The sequence below is a fragment of the Hydractinia symbiolongicarpus genome, chromosome 9, assembly GCF_029227915.1.
Source record: "Hydractinia symbiolongicarpus strain clone_291-10 chromosome 9, HSymV2.1, whole genome shotgun sequence".
NCBI lineage: Eukaryota > Metazoa > Cnidaria > Hydrozoa > Anthoathecata > Hydractiniidae > Hydractinia > Hydractinia symbiolongicarpus.
Genome location: NC_079883.1, coordinates 21,586,880 through 21,606,000, shown reverse-complemented (window position 1 = coordinate 21,606,000; position 19,121 = coordinate 21,586,880). Strand labels below are relative to the sequence as shown.

At 34.4% G+C, this 19,121-nt stretch overlaps 3 protein-coding genes across 3 annotated transcripts; 1 reads left to right on the top strand and 2 right to left on the bottom strand.

Moving 5' to 3' along the window:
• Positions 1 to 2,409: 2,409 nt before the first annotated feature.
• On the top strand, positions 2,410 to 7,991 carry LOC130656668 (uncharacterized). The gene is made up of 2 exons (XM_057459569.1): positions 2,410 to 3,956; positions 5,134 to 7,991. The coding sequence occupies exons 1-2, from the start codon at positions 3,488 to 3,490 to the stop codon at positions 5,748 to 5,750; spliced, it is 1,086 nt and encodes a 361-aa protein (XP_057315552.1). The 5' UTR covers positions 2,410 to 3,487; the 3' UTR covers positions 5,751 to 7,991.
• LOC130657828 (uncharacterized) lies at positions 6,510 to 7,427 on the bottom strand. The gene has a single exon (XM_057460825.1). The coding sequence runs from the start codon at positions 7,425 to 7,427 to the stop codon at positions 6,510 to 6,512; it is 918 nt and encodes a 305-aa protein (XP_057316808.1).
• Positions 7,992 to 12,222: 4,231 nt separating the features above from the next.
• LOC130657006 (kelch-like protein 20) lies at positions 12,223 to 18,491 on the bottom strand. Its single transcript, XM_057459957.1, has 4 exons — positions 17,378 to 18,491; positions 15,280 to 15,507; positions 14,035 to 14,220; positions 12,223 to 13,546 (listed from the first exon to the last, which is right to left on the bottom strand). The coding sequence occupies exons 1-4, from the start codon at positions 18,318 to 18,320 to the stop codon at positions 13,116 to 13,118; spliced, it is 1,788 nt and encodes a 595-aa protein (XP_057315940.1). The 5' UTR covers positions 18,321 to 18,491; the 3' UTR covers positions 12,223 to 13,115.
• Between the last annotated feature and the right edge of the window lie 630 nt (positions 18,492 to 19,121).

Sequence of the window (19,121 nt, the reverse complement as noted above, 5' to 3'; positions counted from 1 at the left end):
AGAAGGGCGCTTATTCAAGAGTGAGCATCCAAGGTATTCGCTAAAATTAATCTTGGCAAAAGGATTTTTTTGTATCTTTCTTCTCCCCTTATTCCCTTGATAAAAATAATGGTCAGCCTCTGTGACAAAAAAGCCCAGTATGAAGGATAAAACCTAAAAAATAATTAAGATACTACTGGTATACCCATGACTCTACACTAGTTGCTCTAGAACTTAAGTAATTAAATTTTAGGCAGATAGTGGTAAATTTTCAAATTTCAAGCTTCCGATGACGTCACAGAAAAGTGCTGACATAAGCAAAAATTTATTGCTACCATTTTGTTTGTTTCACGTACTATAAGAGAGCCAAGTTTTATTTAATTTGAACAAGCCTGCTTTTCTAAGGGCAAGACTTGAGAGGGTTTAATAAGTCCTGGGGACGAGGTGTTTGATACACAGGTCATTAGTATTGTTATATCGGTGTCAATCATACCAGTTTTCGATAAAACGAGCGAGGTGAGGTCTGCAAACTAATGTTTACTTTACAAATAAATGATGTGTTAACTTTATTTATTGTTAAAGGTTTACACACGCTGTTAACAAACATACAAAATCTTTTTATCGTCAGTGGTTTGTTTTTTTATCACAAGAATATTATGTTGAATTTTTAAAATTTAATATGGAGGTAACAGAAAGTTATTCAAGCAGCTGTAAGAATTCTACTACTACGTATTTATTTGTTGTTGTTGTTTAACGATTTTTATCAATGTTTTGAACGGAGAACGCGCGTCAGAACAGCCTAACGAAATGAAAATGTGATTTCATATGGCGGTGAAATAACTGGATCAAAAAAGTGTCCAGAATGTTTTATGATCTTTAACGGGTTAATTACAAGGATAAGTTATTTGATCCTTTTTCTGTAGATTATTTTATTGTTTGCTATAATTTTATAAATTTTGCTATGAATTGCTATGATGTTATAATGTCGATATAATTTAAGAATTACTTTGCCTGCTATGATTTCTCCTTGCCAGTGTTACAACGCCGCTTTTTACCTTAATCGTGTTCCTACGCTCGTATATGCTTCTTTGGTGTTACTATCAGGCATTAAGGTATCTGCTATGATGGATGAGAGCACTAAAAACGATGCTGCTACTCTATTGACTACCGTTTATACTCAATGACGATGTAGCAGACTCTGGGTAACTGAAACACTGAAATGAGTCAGTATTTTTCGATAAATGTCGCACACAAATTTGTAATTAACCATAAATGTCGAATTTTTTTAAATTGAATTTAAAGTTCTTCATCATATGAGTTATACTGTATATATATAAAACTAAAAAATATGGTGTGAACAAAAAATCAAACCACCTGTAAATTATTTCAGTAGGGATCTTATGATCTCTAATAAGTGCCCTTATGAAAATATCATGCCAAAAGCAAAATAATACGTAATGTCAAATGTATGTAATAGATGAAAGAGGGAGAGTAATTCGTGATAAATTATTACGGGGAAGTTTTTAGTAGTATTATCTTTATCTATATTATAATGCCCGTATACGTCCGTCCGTTCGTCCGTCTGTCTGTCACGCAAAATGGTAGCTTAGCTGCGACGGGCGAACCCGTGGATTTTTCCACCGGCTAACGACTAGTATTTTTATATTATTTAAATACAGGTCTTTACATACAACAACGAAACAATACGATTAAAATGTTTTGTGGAAAGACACACCTCACACAACTCTATGATTTAAGTTCTCAAGCACCCTATATTGCAAAGATCATTAGAAATGTAAGACATAATTATCACTCCATAATTATATAGCTTCTATTGAAGCTATTAAATAATTATCGACATCTATGGTTGCGACATTTATGGTTAAGTTTGCGACATTTTTTGGGTGATGTTACGACATTTATAGGCGATGTTGCGACATTTATAGGTTTAACAACTGTATTAACAGTAGATTTCGTTTTTCACTTAAACGATGCAATTATAACAGTCAAATGTGAAAATATATATAAAAAGAAATGATGGCAGATTGGCAAAGTAGAAGAAGATAGCAACTCTAAAAAAAGCATCAAATATTTTGTGAAAATAACAAATATAACTGAATTCGATCTTAAAAAGTCTCAATTTTACAGCCAGCAATTTCTTTCCGCAATTTAGACAACAGGAGACCAAAGTCACCGTTCATATAAAAGAAGGGATAGCTACAACTTGGTGTAACAACGGATCATTTCAAAACTACTTTTAAACGCAAAACTCTTGGTTGAAATGTTTGTGAATACGACTAATATGTACGGAAAAAAATAAAAACCACTGAATTGTTTAATTTTATAAGTAGATATACAATAGGTAAACATAGGTTATTGAGATTTATTAACCCGAGGTGATTAATATTCAACGACGCGCAGCGGAGTTGAATATAATATCACCGAGGGTTAATAAATCCAATAACCTATGTTTACCTATTGTATATATGTTTTATTATATACCCAAAAGAGATTGTTATAATTAATATTACTTATTTTGTTTTGTGTTTGTTTTGTTTTCGTTTCATTTTATAGTGTAGATCGAAACATTTTTTTGTGAAATCGACATAAAAAGAATTTTCTCGACAAAAACGTTCCCGCCATTTCACGTGTTTGGAAATCGACCAATCAGAAAACGGACCACTAAGAAACAACCAATCACAGTTAATTACGATAAAAATTAATGAGGCGGAAAGGATAAAATCAAAACATGCGTTTACGAATGTTTTGTCAAAACTATTGTTACGTCACAAGCATTGAATAATACGGGTGGAATACGATTATTTATTCAATGGCTGTTTTTGCTTACGGGTATATAATAATATAACATATTCAACGTTTTCAGGTTTTGTCATAAATTTTTTACTATTTTGACGTCGTAAGAAGTGAATAAACTTAAATATTTAGGAAAAGTCCTACGGTATATTCGCTATGCAAAATTCCTTACTACATACCTTATATGTTGGCCACTTAACCTACTAAATTAGGAAAATGACGTAGAAAAACCTTGCAGGTGCATTTATGAAACTTTTTTAAGCAAGACTTAAAGGGACGAGTTAAACAATCAGTTGTAGTGTTTGTCTTTTTATGGTTACATAGCTTTGTCGTTTGCTGTTAACGTTCCATTTGCAGATACATAACGTTTATAACAGTTATCTGAAAGGAACAGATTTTCTTAATAGAAAGTTATTCTTCCTTCGTTGCGCAACTATCTATTCATGTTGGTTTAAGTTTAATAAAAAAGTTTTAAAAAATTAATTTAGATATAATTTATTATGTTTAATACTTTGTTATATTCAAATAAATGATGGATAAAAAAATTCAAAAGAAGACGAAAGGATTAAGAATGAAAAAAACAGTTTTTTTATTTTTGGAGTTTTGACAGAAGGTGTCAGGATGGATGACCAAATAATTTAAACCAGATGTAATGTAGTTTTTTTTCTCAAATTCATTTAGAAATAAAAACAGGATGAAACAGGATAATGGAAAAAAAACATTTTCAACTATCGAAATGCTGAGAAAAATTTTTATTTTCGTGGTCATCGCTCTCCTGTTTATTGTGGTCATCTACCAGGTGGATTTTTTAAGCCTTAAAAAACTAACAATTGTAGAGAAAGAGGAAACAGCAGAAGGAATGTATGAAGAGCAAAAAAGATCGGAAAAACAAGTAAAGAAAATTAATAAAAACAACACGAAATGTTATAAAAATATATTTAAAAATACACTTATAGTGATGAATTTTAATTATGCGTTTTATGGGAACAACAAAATATTACATGAGTTATATGATAATGTATTTGGGAAAATTTTAACTTGTGGACCAGCTCCTGATGATTCAGCAAGTCAAGGCCCAGATATATTGTACAAAGAGGAGAAGATATGGTATTTCAGATATCGATGTTTGACGAAAGCGATACGAAAGTATCCAGGATACGATGGTAAATAGAGTTTTTATTTTCAAGGCTTGCTTTTTTTCTTCCAGTAGTAAATTTGCCCAGGATCAGATTCAGTTAAACAAAAGGTATGCTAAACATATTGCAAAGGTCTAATTTAACTGTGCGTTGTGGCTGTAAGGCTTCTTCCCAACAAATTTTTTTAGGCCTTCTTAAGATCTTAGAGCGTTAATCTTGGTTTCTATCTGGTGTTAAATTGCATTAAATTTTTTGTGCTAATTTCTGAACTTCGAGTTAATCATATTAAGTATTTAGGCAAGGATTCTAATACAAGTAAAAGGATGATTTAATTTATTTCGTTGAAGAAATATGTCTATCAAAGATGACATATTATAATGGATTTTTATGAGGCGAATTGAAAGAAGAACAAAAAGGAAAACGGTCAAGATTTAAGGTCTGTTTTTTTTGTGAAACTAGGGTAGTATGTAGAATTTCACCATCTTTTGGAAGAATTAATATATAAAACGTTTTTTATCCGTACTTTTGATAACACATAATATGCTCAATTTTTTGCTTTATGTTCGCCTAACTCGCATTAAAATATTAATTTTTTTCGATATTCAGCTCGCGTGCCAAACGAGATTAAGATAGGTGTGCCATCTATTCATCGACGTTTCCATAAGGCGTTAAAAAATTAACTCCAATTGGAGTAACTGCTTCACGCAAATTAACGTCAGATGTATACCAGGCTCTAAGTCAGTACCACTGACTAGAGGCGTCTGTTATCTGCTCAAAAGCATTCCAGTGAGTAACGTGAAAGTTTAATAAAATAACTAAAATTTGTTTCACGCATCTGTTCAAAGACCAAGAAAAACGTCGATAAAAAAGACATTGTATTGACCCCCATCAGTTTCCTAGTTTTATAAGCTATGCTGGGCAGAATCGAATTGAGGGATCAGTCGTATTATAAGGTTCATCATAGCTAGGCACAACCCAAGATGACAGTGGAGTCCAAATTTTTATTAAGTTTGCTTTGATTATGGTGGTAAAAATAAAGAAAGAGATGCTGAACTCTTTTGTTTCTATTGAAATCATCCGTCATGCGATCAGTTGCAAATCTATTTATGTTGTCTTGTTATATTCAACACGACACAGCTTATAATATAGACTTTAATTTTTTTCAGTAGAAAGTTGTTTTGTTCTAGAATTTCTCTTATCTTAGGATATATTTACAGTAATGATGATCTTATTGTGAATTGGTGGAATTTACTAAAACTTGATCGAAAGAAAGTATGGCAGAGCGGTATCGTTGACTGGAGACAAAAGGCGTATGGTAAAATTGTTAACAATGCTTGGATGTGGTGGACGTATGATATGGGACTTAAAGCATGTCAGAAATATTATGAGGAATTAAAACGACTTGCTGAAAGTAACCCAAAGGAATATAAGAAATATCTAGATACTTATTTAGCAAATAGCAAAGGTGAACCAAGATGTGCCAAAGGCTGGTCGGATATGTTTTATGTTCCAGGAAGATTTGCCCAAGGTTACGCAAAACTGTCCGACATTGCATACAAGAATAAACTTTTTTTAGAAATAGCTGGAAATAATCTGATACGTACTTTGGATAAATTAGAAAATTTCGAATATCTTAATGGAACTTATCTTCCCGACTTATTCGTAGGCGATCATTCCGCAGATGGATTTAAAAAAGTTTACAATAAAAGAATGACTTTTCTTCATCCAGTAAAATTAAATTCAAAAACAGATAAAGATCAAATACAAACAATTATACGAAATGAAATTGTTAGTTATAAAAAATCATTAACTGAATGTTAGTTTATTAAATTACACACGTACTTTTTACAGGAAACATACTTTCTGAACTTTCCTAGGTGTTGTTTAAACTTGGAGGACTTTTTTAAAAACATCTAGCCACTATTTTGTAACTGAAATATACTTTTAAGAAAGGATCCTATTCCTCATATACTTATTCTTTTCATTTTTCAATGTTTTCTTAAAAAATAAAAGCGTGTATTGAAATATTTATAAATTATTGTTAGTTTTAATAAATTGTCAGAAAATTTTAGGGGATTATTATGAAGATTATCGGAAAGTTGTTTAAAGATTTTTTGTCTTTTTTATCTGGCTTTATCATTCTTCACTTCCAGTTTTCCAACAAACCTTTCCAACAAATCGAATATTTCTTATTATTTTTATTATTTTTATTTTAATATTTTCAATTCCCATATTTTTACCGACCCTCTTATCGCTACTACCTCTTACCTCCCTTAGATAAGTCAAAAACACTCAAGAGCTTTTTAACAATGCTAAAAACACAAGACTTATCTCTAGAAGTTATATTTTTCAGCCAACACAAAAATGAGTACATCGTAAAGAAAAACGTCGTTGAGATCTCGTGACTAAAATATAACAAATCACATTATAATAACAAAAATGCCGAATGTTCTAGAATAATCGAATGTGTTACGTGATTTTCCACAGATGCTTAAACATATTTACTGCAACTAAAATATAATCTTTCTTGTTTAGCCTTTTCCACATTTCATTTTTTTGATATTACAAACAACAAATCAATCACTTGCTTCTAAATTTACTCGAACGCATCAGAATAATCGAGTTTAAAAAAGAATTGGAATAAAGAGTCAACATGGACCAACTGCGAAGATGATACAAAGCGCTGGATGCTTTCACGATGCCAAACCATTCCAAAATGATAGTTACTAACTGTGGAATATTACAAAAGGATAAACAAAAGAATATATGAATTACCGTTATAGTTAGTCTTCTACTTGTTCGCTCGCTGTATTGTCGACTACTGTTCATTCTCTTTGAAAGGATCTTAACGTAAAGGTACATTTTTAAATTCAAAGTTAATACGACTAGGAATATCATAATCTCTAATATTATTTGAACAAATTCAAATGGTGTTGGCCATCGATCTTCTTTATAGATTCCCATGTAGATAACGGTGGAGTTTACTTCCTTGTATACTGTCCAGCCAAGAAAAACACCCATACAAGTTGTTGTAAAAAGCAGAACAAATAAGAATGGATATGCGTAAGCGTTTTTAATATACCTCCTGTGGAAGGCCGGCCATATAATAACAAAGTATCTCTCACACGAAATTACAACCGTCATTGACCAGGAAAATGCAAAAGGGAAAATAGTGACGCTTGTCATGATTGGATACAATGTGCATAAAATAACTTGTGAAATATCATAAAAATGTAAAGAATAGAACGGAACTGATATTAATCCAACTAGTAAATCACTAATGCTAAGGACTAGAAACTCGTTGTCTATTCTATGTCGATGTTTTTTCTTTAATAGTATGGCCACGACATAGAAATTAAAGATAACTATGAATACGGCAAGTAAAGGAAAGCAAATTCGAAACAAGTGTTTCTCAGTATTACCAACAAAAATATCTTCATAGTTCTTGGATTTCCAATACTCACACGAAGTTAGATTACTATGCAAAGATACACTCATCGCACTTGACATGTGATATGTTTTTTTGTTTTTATTTGAAACGCAAGTATTATAAGCACACTTGTTTTCTTTTAGCAATAGCGACAAAATATTGTCCAGTATTGGTAATTTTTTCTTTTTGAAAGTAGTTTTTGGTTAACCACAATTGTTGCAAAAATTAAAATCTAATATTTCAACATTAAAAAGATATACAAACTTTATATAATTGAGGAGCCCGAAACAATAGCAAAATATGGAAAAACATTTCTTCTCAAGGAACAGGTGCATGTTGATAATTCCATCACGAACGATAGATTTCGGGTTTTCTAATAGCATTTTTTTTTTTTTTATTACGCTTGTTCGTTTGCAAGCCTGTTACAAAATTGGTTGTATTTTTATTTCAAATATACATCCCCTATCTTTCAGAAGATATATACTTATGTGACTTTTAAATGTCAAAAAAATCGATTATTTTCGTAGGTTTTATATGGCTTGTTTTTTTATTATGATGAACACCGGAATTTTTGCTCACCTGAGTAAGGGCGAATCTCCACGGGACGATTTTTACGACGATCGTCATCAATACTCGAATTTGATTGGTCGCTATTTTTGTCATGACGAAAATTTAATATGGTTTCTACTTCTGGTCACAAAAATTTTCGCGAAATATCGTCCAGTGGAGATTCGGCTTAAGGGCCGCTTCCATTTATCTGATTGTACTTGTTAAATGTCATGAGGAATCCAAGTAATTTTCAACCACATGAAGTTTTACAAGAAGAGAAACCACTCTACACACATAAGTATCGCCGTCCTGGAGACCTAATTACTAGTGCCAAATATACATGGTAGAAATTCTATTTATCAGGTTGCCAATCCCACATCATAACAGGCCCTCGCGAAAGTTTTACTTGTGTATTCGTTTATTTCATGTTGTTATTTGTAAGTCATACAAGTTATGCATTTATGGGAGCATCGAGAACAAAAATAGAACCAAATTCCTAAATTAGGGCCAGAACAGACAGGTTGATGACGTCGTCAAAACACCTTTAACCTCAATATTTTTTTTAAAAAATTAGACAAATGAAATAAAGTTTAATTAAGAAAAATAATTTAGCTCTGGTCTAAGTATTCCAATGAGATTCGGTTTCAGTAAAATTCCTTCTTCAAAGACCCATTGTGAAGGCCAAAATAGTGGATAATAGTGCTGAAGGTGTTAGGGGAGTGGTGGTGGGCACTTGAATACTTAGATGAGAGCTAAATTATTATTTTAATTAAATTTTATTACATTTGTCTAATTTTTGAAATAATAATTTAGCCTCTGATCGTAAGTATTCAAATGAGATTTCAAAGCCACCTATTTTTGGTTCAACAAACAGTTGAGTAAAAACTCGACAAGGACCAATATTAGATTAAACAGAACTACATATTTACGGTTTGTCTGTTATAACTCCTGGTAATGCCACAATATACCATAACGGTACATGTCTATTACATATATATATAAATAATCTAACCCAAGTAAATGTGTTTATAAACATTTAAGAAGTTCGATCGCAAAGTTCTAGCTTATGGGCAATTTGTAATGTTTTGCGAACGTGCTAGTGCCTCTCCAGGCTACCGCTTTGGCGATTGTCGTCATAGGTACTCCTATGTCCTCTGCCTTGCTGGTAGATGCACTCCTTGTAGAATAGGTACTGAGCGTCTTAATATCGATGCCAGCCAAGCCTAAGAACATTTTAACATGTGTTGCAACGGTGGTTATTCCGATAGGTTTATGGGGATAAGCATAGGAGAGAAGTAGTTCCCTTGGTTGGTTTTCAAGGTTCTCTCGTATAAGGTCTGTCGTCCTCAAGTATTTATATAGGCAGTAAACTATCCGGTTAGAGAGGTGGTACTTCTCAAATTGCAGAGGTTCCTGATGTTTGCCTGGTTTTGTTGTCTTCATCTGAAGATCGATAACAAAAGTTAACCTTTAGGGCACCTATTGTCTGGGCTCTCTGGACACTCAGTAGGCACAACAACGTTGCTAGTTTTTTCGTTAATAACTGTAACTCCAGGTGCTGGTTACCAGGCAAGGTTGTCATATAGTTTAATATTACATCAGGGTCATATATCACAGTGTGCTTTGGTAGGGAAGGACGTAGCTTGAAAATACACTTGATTAGTCTGCTAACGTTCTTGTTCTTACCAAAGCCTGTTCCTGCATCCTTTGGTAATACAGCTGACAGGGCTGACGTTGCTGCTGAAATGTATCCATAGCTTGTCTTTTCTACGTGGAGAAGGAAAGCAAGAAAGTCCATACCTTGTTTATGACTAGCCTTATAAGGTTCTGGGATTTTTTCATTTTACAAAATTTCAGCCATTTCCTTAAATACGGATTATAGCTGGACTGGGTTTTTCTGACCAAGATGAAGTGAGCAGTTGCTTAGATCGGCAGAACATGATCGTTTTCGGTTTATTGCCTCCCTGAGACAATTGCTATCCAAAGATTTGGGTGCAGTGAATGAAGGACACTTGGTTGCTGTGGAAGCAGTACTAGGTCCATTCTAGGTAAACAAGAATTTCTTTAATGATTAGTTCAGAATACTCTGTGAACCATGGTTGGTTAGGCCCGTCCGTAACTACCAGGATACCTACTGCCTTATCACTATGGATCTTTTGAATTACCTGGGGAAGGCAGGCAAAGGGTGGAAAGGCATAAAACGACATATTGTGCCAATCCTCAGTAAACGAGTTTACTCCGATGCAGTCGGGATCAGGTCGATATGAGAAAAAGGCAGGTAACTGCTTGTTTATTCTACTCACAAAGAGGACTGTTTCTGGACGGAAGTCCAGTTCTTTCAGTGCATCAAGGAGTTTTGATTTGTTTAACATCCATTCTGTTCTTGTCTCCTGTTGTCGCTACTCTCTGTTTGCTTCTACGTTAAGAATGCCAGGGGAGATGTGGAGCGACTATCCAATTATTTTTGCTTATTGCCCATTCCCAAATGCTATGTGTAATCTTATCCGTTGTGATAAATTTAAAGTTCACCATTTTGTTTATAAAGGCTACTGCTGAAGTATTATCCATCTTTAGCAAGATGTTAGCATTTGCAGTATGGTTGCAGAGAGCCTGTAGTCCGAAGAATGCTGCCATTAGTTCTAGGACATTTATGTGGCGTTCCTGCTCCATAGATGAAAACTCACCCTCCGTGTGGGTTTCTGTCATTGACGCTCCTCAACCTCTTGTTAAGGCATCCATGGATATAATGACATGATTGGGGCTATGCGACCTCATAAATTATTCTTCCGCCAAGATACGTCACCCATGGCGGTAGGGGTAAATGTGATCTGCACATCAAAATTTTTGGCGCGAGATTTTTAGTCTTTTGGTAGATCTATAGTGGAGTCTACCATGTGGTACCCCAATAAGGCTGCCGATAAACTTACCAATTAATCGCGCTAGAGTTCTTATTGTTATCTTCTCTTTCTGTGTCACTTCGTTACACAGATCCATTATGGTTGCCTTTTTTCGGGGGTGAGAGCGACGGTCATATTCACTGTATCGATGATGAATCCAAGGAAGTCCAAAACTTGTTTTGGTTCAAACTCGGATTTGTCTGGGTGGACTGTAAATTCCAGTGAATTTAACAACGCAACGGTTTTGTGTATGGTATTGCAGCACTGCTGTTTACGACGTTCATAGTGATCAAGTCGTCAATGTAGTCAGCAATGGTGACCTGTTCCTTCCTTAATTTATATAAGGGTGATTTCATTATCTTGGTGAATTTTCGTGGTCCTTCTGTATAGCCGAAGTAGAGTACCAGGAATACGTATACCTTACCTTTGTGTTCGATTTTTGAGCTTCTGGCTTTCTTTGTGTATTGGTATGCTATAGTATGCATCCTTAATATCAAGTTTGGCCAGATACATGTCCTTTTGGATAAATCGAAGAATGGACGTTAAGGTGTGCACCTTAAATTTTCTTTTGAGGTTTAAGATTAGCCTAAATCCGCCATCTGATTTCTCAATGACAAATATGGGTGAGATAAAGTCGCCTGGTTCGCGACTGCTCAACCTTATCACACCTTTCCCCAATAAGCTTTGTATTTTTTCGTCAATGAAAAGTTTCTTTTTTCTATCTTTTTTGGCCTCTTTCCAGGAGTGATTTGAGCTGGGCCTCCTTTTTCAGCTTCTCAAGCCTTTCACAGACAGAGGAACCAATCAGACAATCAGAATTCTTTTCCACTTCCGTAGCTAAGGCTACGTACTCTTGTAGCAAAGAAGGCTTAATTAAGTCTCGCTTGACCTGATTTAGCAGCTGGGAGGTCTTACCAGCGAGGTTCATGGCGTCCTTAAGGTCGTCTAACCCTTTGAACGAACCGACACTGAGTGCATGTTTTGGATGTCCTGCATCATAACGTCGGTTGACCTGTAAAAATTTGAAAACGTTTTTCAAATTTGGGTGTTTGTTTTCTTTGGGAGGAGAAAGTTGCAGTTCTATGGAATTGCTTCCGTTTCTAACTTCCTCTTGAGAACATCACCCTTGAGCCGTTTTTGCCAAACACTTTGGCGGCACATGTCACTGATGACGTAACTTCTGGTCCCGAGGCCTTCCTGTCCTCTTCAATCGAAATGAGTTTCATTTCGCGCGAAATTTAAAGACTCTTTCAGCCAATTGGTGACTAACCCATCCTAAGGTCGACCTCGGCCCTTTTTACGGTTGCAATAGTGCTGTCGTAGCGCTGTTGAGTAGCAAATGGTCCTGCGGACAAGGTTGTAACCCATCATACCGACTTTACAACGCTGCGAAAATAACGGAATAGAAAAAAACTCCTGCAGTAATAACTTTTTCTTACTACAGTAAACAGAATGAAGTGAACAATATTTGAGATTTATATATTACATTAAGCATAAACAAAAAATATTATGCATTCTATTATCGTTGAATCCCAAAAATGGAGAAAATGGATTGCCACATATGACGACAAGGTAATATTTACAACATGTATAAAACTACATAAAAGTATAGATAATGCCAGAAAGAACACTTTTTTGAATTCCATAAGCCTTGACTAATTGTATTTCCATCGATTTTTTTTAAATAGATCTATAATTTGTAACAAATATTCCCATTGGGAATTGTTTTTAATATCTACAAAAAAATATCTACAAAAAATATTGAAACCTAAGTTTTTACAAGCACTTTAACACGTTATTTAAAAACTACTTTTATGCACGCGAAAAGTGGTCAAATTTACGAAACTTAAAACCCAGGACACATTCTTCAGAAAGTCATTCACAAAAATCAGTACTTGGAAACAAATTTATTTCAGCGTAGTACGCTAAAGATATATTAAGCGCTTTCTATTTGACTGCATCGCGAGTTTTGTTAGAATGTGCGCACTTAGACAAAATATGTAAGTTTTGAAAGTGCGCATGCACTAACAAAAAGGCTCGTGAGCTATTTGAGTCATGGCGCAAAATACAGCCACATAAAAAACGAGTCTTATTTTAACTTAAGCAATAACACAACCTAGTTCGCAGCCCTTAACAAACTGATGGGGTAATTCTTTTAGCAACGAAGTTTTGAAGTGCCTGGCCAGTAGTAAGTTGATTATATTTTGATTTTTACACAAGCATTTGCTTCTGAAATTAAAGAAAAATATAAATACTAATGAAATTTAAAAATAACTTTTATTACATTAGTATGCGTGACACGCCAATGCTTCACAACAGGGCCGCACCGACGTATGATCTAGTCTCTAACATTGGTACGCTTTTACTTACGACGTAGTCGGGTGATTTTAAACTTATCAGTTTCACTTCATTTTGCTCTTCACCGTCGTTGTCTTTTCCACCAAGTACGTATACTTCTTCACATTCATTGTTCGGTTGAAAACCTAAACACGCATTCATTCCGACACTCAGTTTAACTTTAGTTTTAATAATCAACCACATGTTCAAATCTGGATTAAATTTTTCGATAGAATTAAGAACACCCATTGAATTTTTACCACCGATAGCGTATATACGTTCTTTACAACAAACAACTGCGTGATTCATCCGTGACTTATTCAGCCCGGTGATTTCAAACCATTTACCAGAAGAAGGTTCAAAATACTCGCAATGTTCGACCTCAGATATACCACAATAACCACCTGAAATGAGAAAAATGAGGTTACATGTTGAAGAAGGGTGATAAGAACGGTGATAGATGTCTTCTGCTTCATTTTATTGCCGCCACCTTTGGGAGTAAAGTTTGGCAACTTTGTACATCGCTTTAGGATTTGGAATAAAAGTGAGAAAAGAAGTTAGTGCAGTCAATTGGTGTTGGTATAAATCCATGGGTTCGCCTGTCCTTATAAGTTGCATTTCGTGTATCTGCGCTACTGCAGTTACCATTTTGCGTGACAGACAGACGCACACGGGCGTTTTTATATAAATTGTCTTTTGAGTACTTTTTACTTTTCCGTCAGAGTATAGTATGAGCGTAAAAGAAGACGGAATCTTCCTCCAGCCCCGGGTTTGTTACATGATGTCCCTTCCGCCAAACCTCCTCAATGTCAAAAAAGGCAAAAGCGCCTTTGGGATGATGTTGGCAACCAACATGGTGCGGGTGATATAGAGAATAAACAATATTATCTACCTATCGCGTATATTCTACCGTGTAGCTCCGCCACGCCGAAATGGCTTCTGGGTAATCTCATAGGTGGTAGGGTTGTCCACGAATTGGATAATGGATCGTACTGTTCTGCGGTTTTAATGGCTTCTTTACCGTTGGAACCACCCAAAGCATACAGCCAGCCGTCAACCACAGTAACATTTAGCGCTCCTATAAATTTGGTTATAATTAAAAAAACAACAACAAACAAACAAAACAATAGTATGAACTCTATTGTAAAGACTGTTGGATTTTCTTTAATCTGTTTCTACCGGTACTTCTTAAACTTCGAGTGTATTTGAGTATATCCAGTTACAGTATATCCTGTCTAGTTATTGGTTTTGTTTATAATACTTGGTGGCACTTGTTTAATGTATTATAATTTATATAAATTAATATACCTTAAAGAAAACCATTATTTGAGGAAAAAAAACTTTTTGGGAAATTCGCCCAAATCCGTGAATATGGTTGCAGCAAAAAATTAAAAAAAAAACAGTCTTGCGCAGAATTTGTCAGTAATAAAATTTTGAATTGGATTTAGTATTTTTTATAGCTATGGAGAAGTGATCGCGTGACTCTAAAACACATGATGTGTAATTTTAAAAATCACGTTTTGTTAGAAGATGCACGTAGCCTCATCAAGGGACAAATTTAAAAATAACCATCTTTTTCTTTTTTTTACTAAAATTAATGAATCTTTAACATCCACAAATATTAATTCCGCGACTTTTTTTGAAATTGTAGTCACGGGCAAAAGTATATATTCCGTAAAATGAAGATTAATATCAATTTTTCTTGACGTCGGAATGATGGTGCAAACATCGTTATAAAAATTTCTCAGTGGTCGAAAATTAAAGTTTCTTGACGTAACACCCCGAAACTGATTAATTAGTCATAAATTAATGAAAATATGCGCAATACATATACGGAATTATATTCGGATTTTTAATAAATTTTTTTCCCCAAAATGATTCTTAAAAAGGACGTATTATTTGTTTAAACTTGAAAAAAATAAAAACGCTGAAAATAAAGAAAAATAAAGAAAAAAGAAGTATTAAAAAAAAATTAAATTGAGATAGGATTTCAGAAATAATTTTTTTGGCTAAAGACTTGCTATACCTTTTTTTTAAAGGGATTTTAGCCTTTTCGATTTGAGGGATATTGTCTTTAGTCACATCAAAAAGGCAAAAATACCTGGGAGCTAAGTTGGTGCCGTTACGTCACACGTACCTCTACATTGCTTCAAACTAGCCACAGGGCTCCACAATTCAGTGCTTGGATCATATTTCTCACAAGTAATCAAATCCATGCTATCATTGATGCCACCAATAGCATACAAGACACCATCCAACACTGCGACTGCTGCGTGCTTTCGAGGCATCAGCATGGACGTGACGCGTCTCCATGTATTTGACATAAAATCAAAACACTCAACAGAACTTCGTGCTTTGCCTTTTACTGAAAATATAAATAATACCATTGGGATTGGAGGAAGAATTTTAAAAGATAGTGGATAAAATAAACAAATGCTCTTTTGTGAAATATTTCGTGCTTCCTATTACATGGCGGTTAATTTAAATCTGCTTTACGAAAGCATTAAAACCATATTTCATAGTTTTATATCAGAAATTTGTACTTATGCCATTTCCTGTTTTAAGTAAAAAACAACACAGTGACCAAAAATGAGCAACTAATATTTTAACTAATCCCGTTGTTATTCAAAGGTAAAAACTTAGCAATTAAACTGACAAACAGAAAACTTTGTTCGCTAATATTTATTGGTTACTGGGCAATACACTCCTTAAAGTCAAACTTTTGCAGCTTATAGACTGCAGAGTACTAGCCAAGTGATGCTGTTTGGCCATTTGCAAAATTTGTCTTTAAAAATAACATGTCCGGGATTGTAGGTGCGTTATATGCGAAAGTACACTCCTAACGCCGGCTCATGAAAATTTACTCCTCTGAGGGCCGAAGTAGCTGTAAAAGGTTAACAAGAAAAAAACAACAGAACATTGAAAAAGGAAAAGTAATTAAAAAGTCAATGATGGACATATTTGTATTCAACCCTGGAGAAAAATCTACGTTTTTAAATTCTACGCGCACACACACACACAGAAAGGTTAAAACGAGGGTAAGAGGATTCAATTTGTGGTAAAAGTTTTGTTTCATCAATGTTTAAGTGAGAGAGGGAAGGGGTAAGGGTAATTTTTTAAAAAAGTTAGATATACATTCAGTCTGATTAATTCTTGTCTGCAGAATATTGTTTTAATGGGAACTAGAGTGTATTAAAATGGAATTTAGATTAAGTATATGGTGGATAAGCAGTTATTTTGATAAAAATATGAAAAGTTTAATGTTTTAAAGATATATACTTTACTTTATATAAAAATTATACGACAATGTTACCCCACATTATGTCAGATGTTCCTGAATGTGTAAAAATAACATTTGAGTCATTTCTTCAATCACAAGACTTTCCGCTTATAAAATTTGCAAAACCACAAATAAATGTTACGACGTTTTTTATTATGTCACTCAAGAAAACACACGATCCAATTACGCCGGCTTTTTGTATTAATTGCAACAAATTATCAGAAATTAATTGCTTTTAATCGAGCGAGTCAGTTGATTACCAGTATTAACATTTGGTTGTTTAGATACAGAGACGTTTAGAAGAAAATGGATCAAAGATAAATAACGGGATAGGGTAGTGATTCACAGAAAATTTAACAAGAAGGAGGGGTCTTAAATTAGGCCGTGTAGATAGGCAGTGGGTTAAATTCATGAAATCAAAATGTAAAAAAGTTTAAATGGGAGTTTTCAATGTCAACAAACAATAAACAGGAACAAATGTTCACTGAATAGAGATGAGGAAATTCAAACAACGGCAAAAAAGTAGTTAAGTAGTTCAGTAGTTTTAAGAGAGGAAAATAAGTGTAAAAGCTGTCATTAGGAGGAAGTTGCTACCTCCACTTCCTGTCAATCAATTTTATTAACTTAACTCTCCTCCACATTCTGGACATAGTGAACGCATCAGTATCGTTAAAATTAATTTACGTTTTTAGACGTCTTGCCACACCCGGTTTAGATTAAGTAATGCCCTCAGCCGGTTGTGAAGAACTTTCAAAACTAAACGATTCGCCTAATTCACTGACCGAGTTGAAACCATCACGTTTCACTGCATTTGCGAGAAAAAAAACTAATTTCATTCTCGTCCCAGCGCTCTTTGAGATAAACTCGAAAGTAGTAAACTACTTTCAAGGTTTTACTCTGAAAGAGCTCTCGGACGCGTTTGAGCGGAAACGTTTAAACGAAAATAACTCCTTACCTTCACCTCCTAGAACAAACAGTGTTCTGTTAGTAACCTGTCGGGGCATCGTAATCAAAGCAAAATCTCCCATCACGGTTCTCTCTGGTAACAGGTGATGATCAAGTGCTTTCAGTACTATATCGCGACTCGCTTCTTGTTGCATAATAAGGTCTTCATGCAGCACTCGATCAACCAAATATTTTCGACTCATAAGAGGGAACCTAACATGTCTCAATAAGATTGATAAATATTCCGCTCGACTAATTTTGTCGCATTGTACCCAAGTCATGACGGCGTCAAAAACTTCAGCTTCAGACGTCACATTTAAGTTATCGTTACTTAAAACTGTCTCTAGCTGTAGCGGGGTTAGGTTGACGAAGCTTATGTCTTTCACCAGCTGTCGAAATTTACTTGACACAAACAACGTTGCCATACGATGTAGTTCTTCACAGTTGATCATTTCGGCTATCGTACAAATATCCACACAATTTTCTAGACTCAAGCTTCTGCAAAGAAATTCAACACAACTTTGTTCTACTTCTTCAAAACATAACATATTGGCTGCAGTTAATAAGTTGAATATACTTTCTACAGACACGGAAATTTCAGTGGTGTACGCAAAATCTACTAAGATACTTAAAGTGTTAGAGTCGATTCCTTTTATATTCACTAGTAGCTGCCCCTTTTCGGCCATGTTTGCTTGAAACATGGTTTCAAAATACGGGCTAACGGCGGATAAGACTAGCCTGTGCGCTGAAATTCTGGTGCCATCATCGCATTGCAATATGATATCACAAAGAGTCCGATCCGCGCGGAATTCATTTATTTTATGTAAAATCTTCAGCGCGGTATGAGTTCCAACTGTGGGAATGATAAATGGTATATCTGATTGTCCTTTTGATAAATGTGGTATGGTCTGAATGATCGACATATCTTGGCTTGAATATATAAAATACTTCATTCAAACGCAAAGAATCTAACCAATTCGTAAAACCACGTTAATGCGCTGGTGATGCACGTGTTAACGATTGTTCTATCGATAAATTATGAATTTTTCTGTGTACAATTTGTGATATTTTTTATTTAAAGTGATATAGTTATCTTTTTAAATGACCTAAAAAATAATAAGAATTAATCGACCAAATCAACTTATAACAGAATTTCTTGAAAACACTTTTCAAAATAATAAGACGCTAAAGCTTCTTCAGATGAAGTGTTTACATCATAGCTGAAACTACAGAAGTTTTCTATTATTAGCTAACGAATGATGAATGGTGCCGTCTCATTTTCAAAAACAACATCACGTGTAAAAATTATGCATGTGATATTCACGTTTTTTCCCGCCAACAATACGAGAGCGTTGAAGATTCAAACTCCACTTCCACTAAACAAAACGTTATTACTAATATCCACATGCTTTTGTAAATAGTATTTAAACCTCGTTCCCAGGACAGTATTTTCTTTCGTATTAAAATAGCATAAAAAAGGTTTGAGACAAAGGGTAACCCGTGTTGAAATACGGACAATAATTTCTCACTCCGAACATTTGTACATTTTTAACAACTTTTAGTTTTACTTTCTCAGTCGTTGATTAAATCAACAAATTCTAAACAAACCTCGATCCCGGTTCCTGCTGTTCAAATAATAAGAAAAAGTCAACACGTCTTGAGGAAGAGGTGGAACAAACGGAACTTTATTCTGCCATCTTGATTTCGTTTTAAAAAATTGAACAGTGGAACTCCCCTGCGATAGTTTATAATAT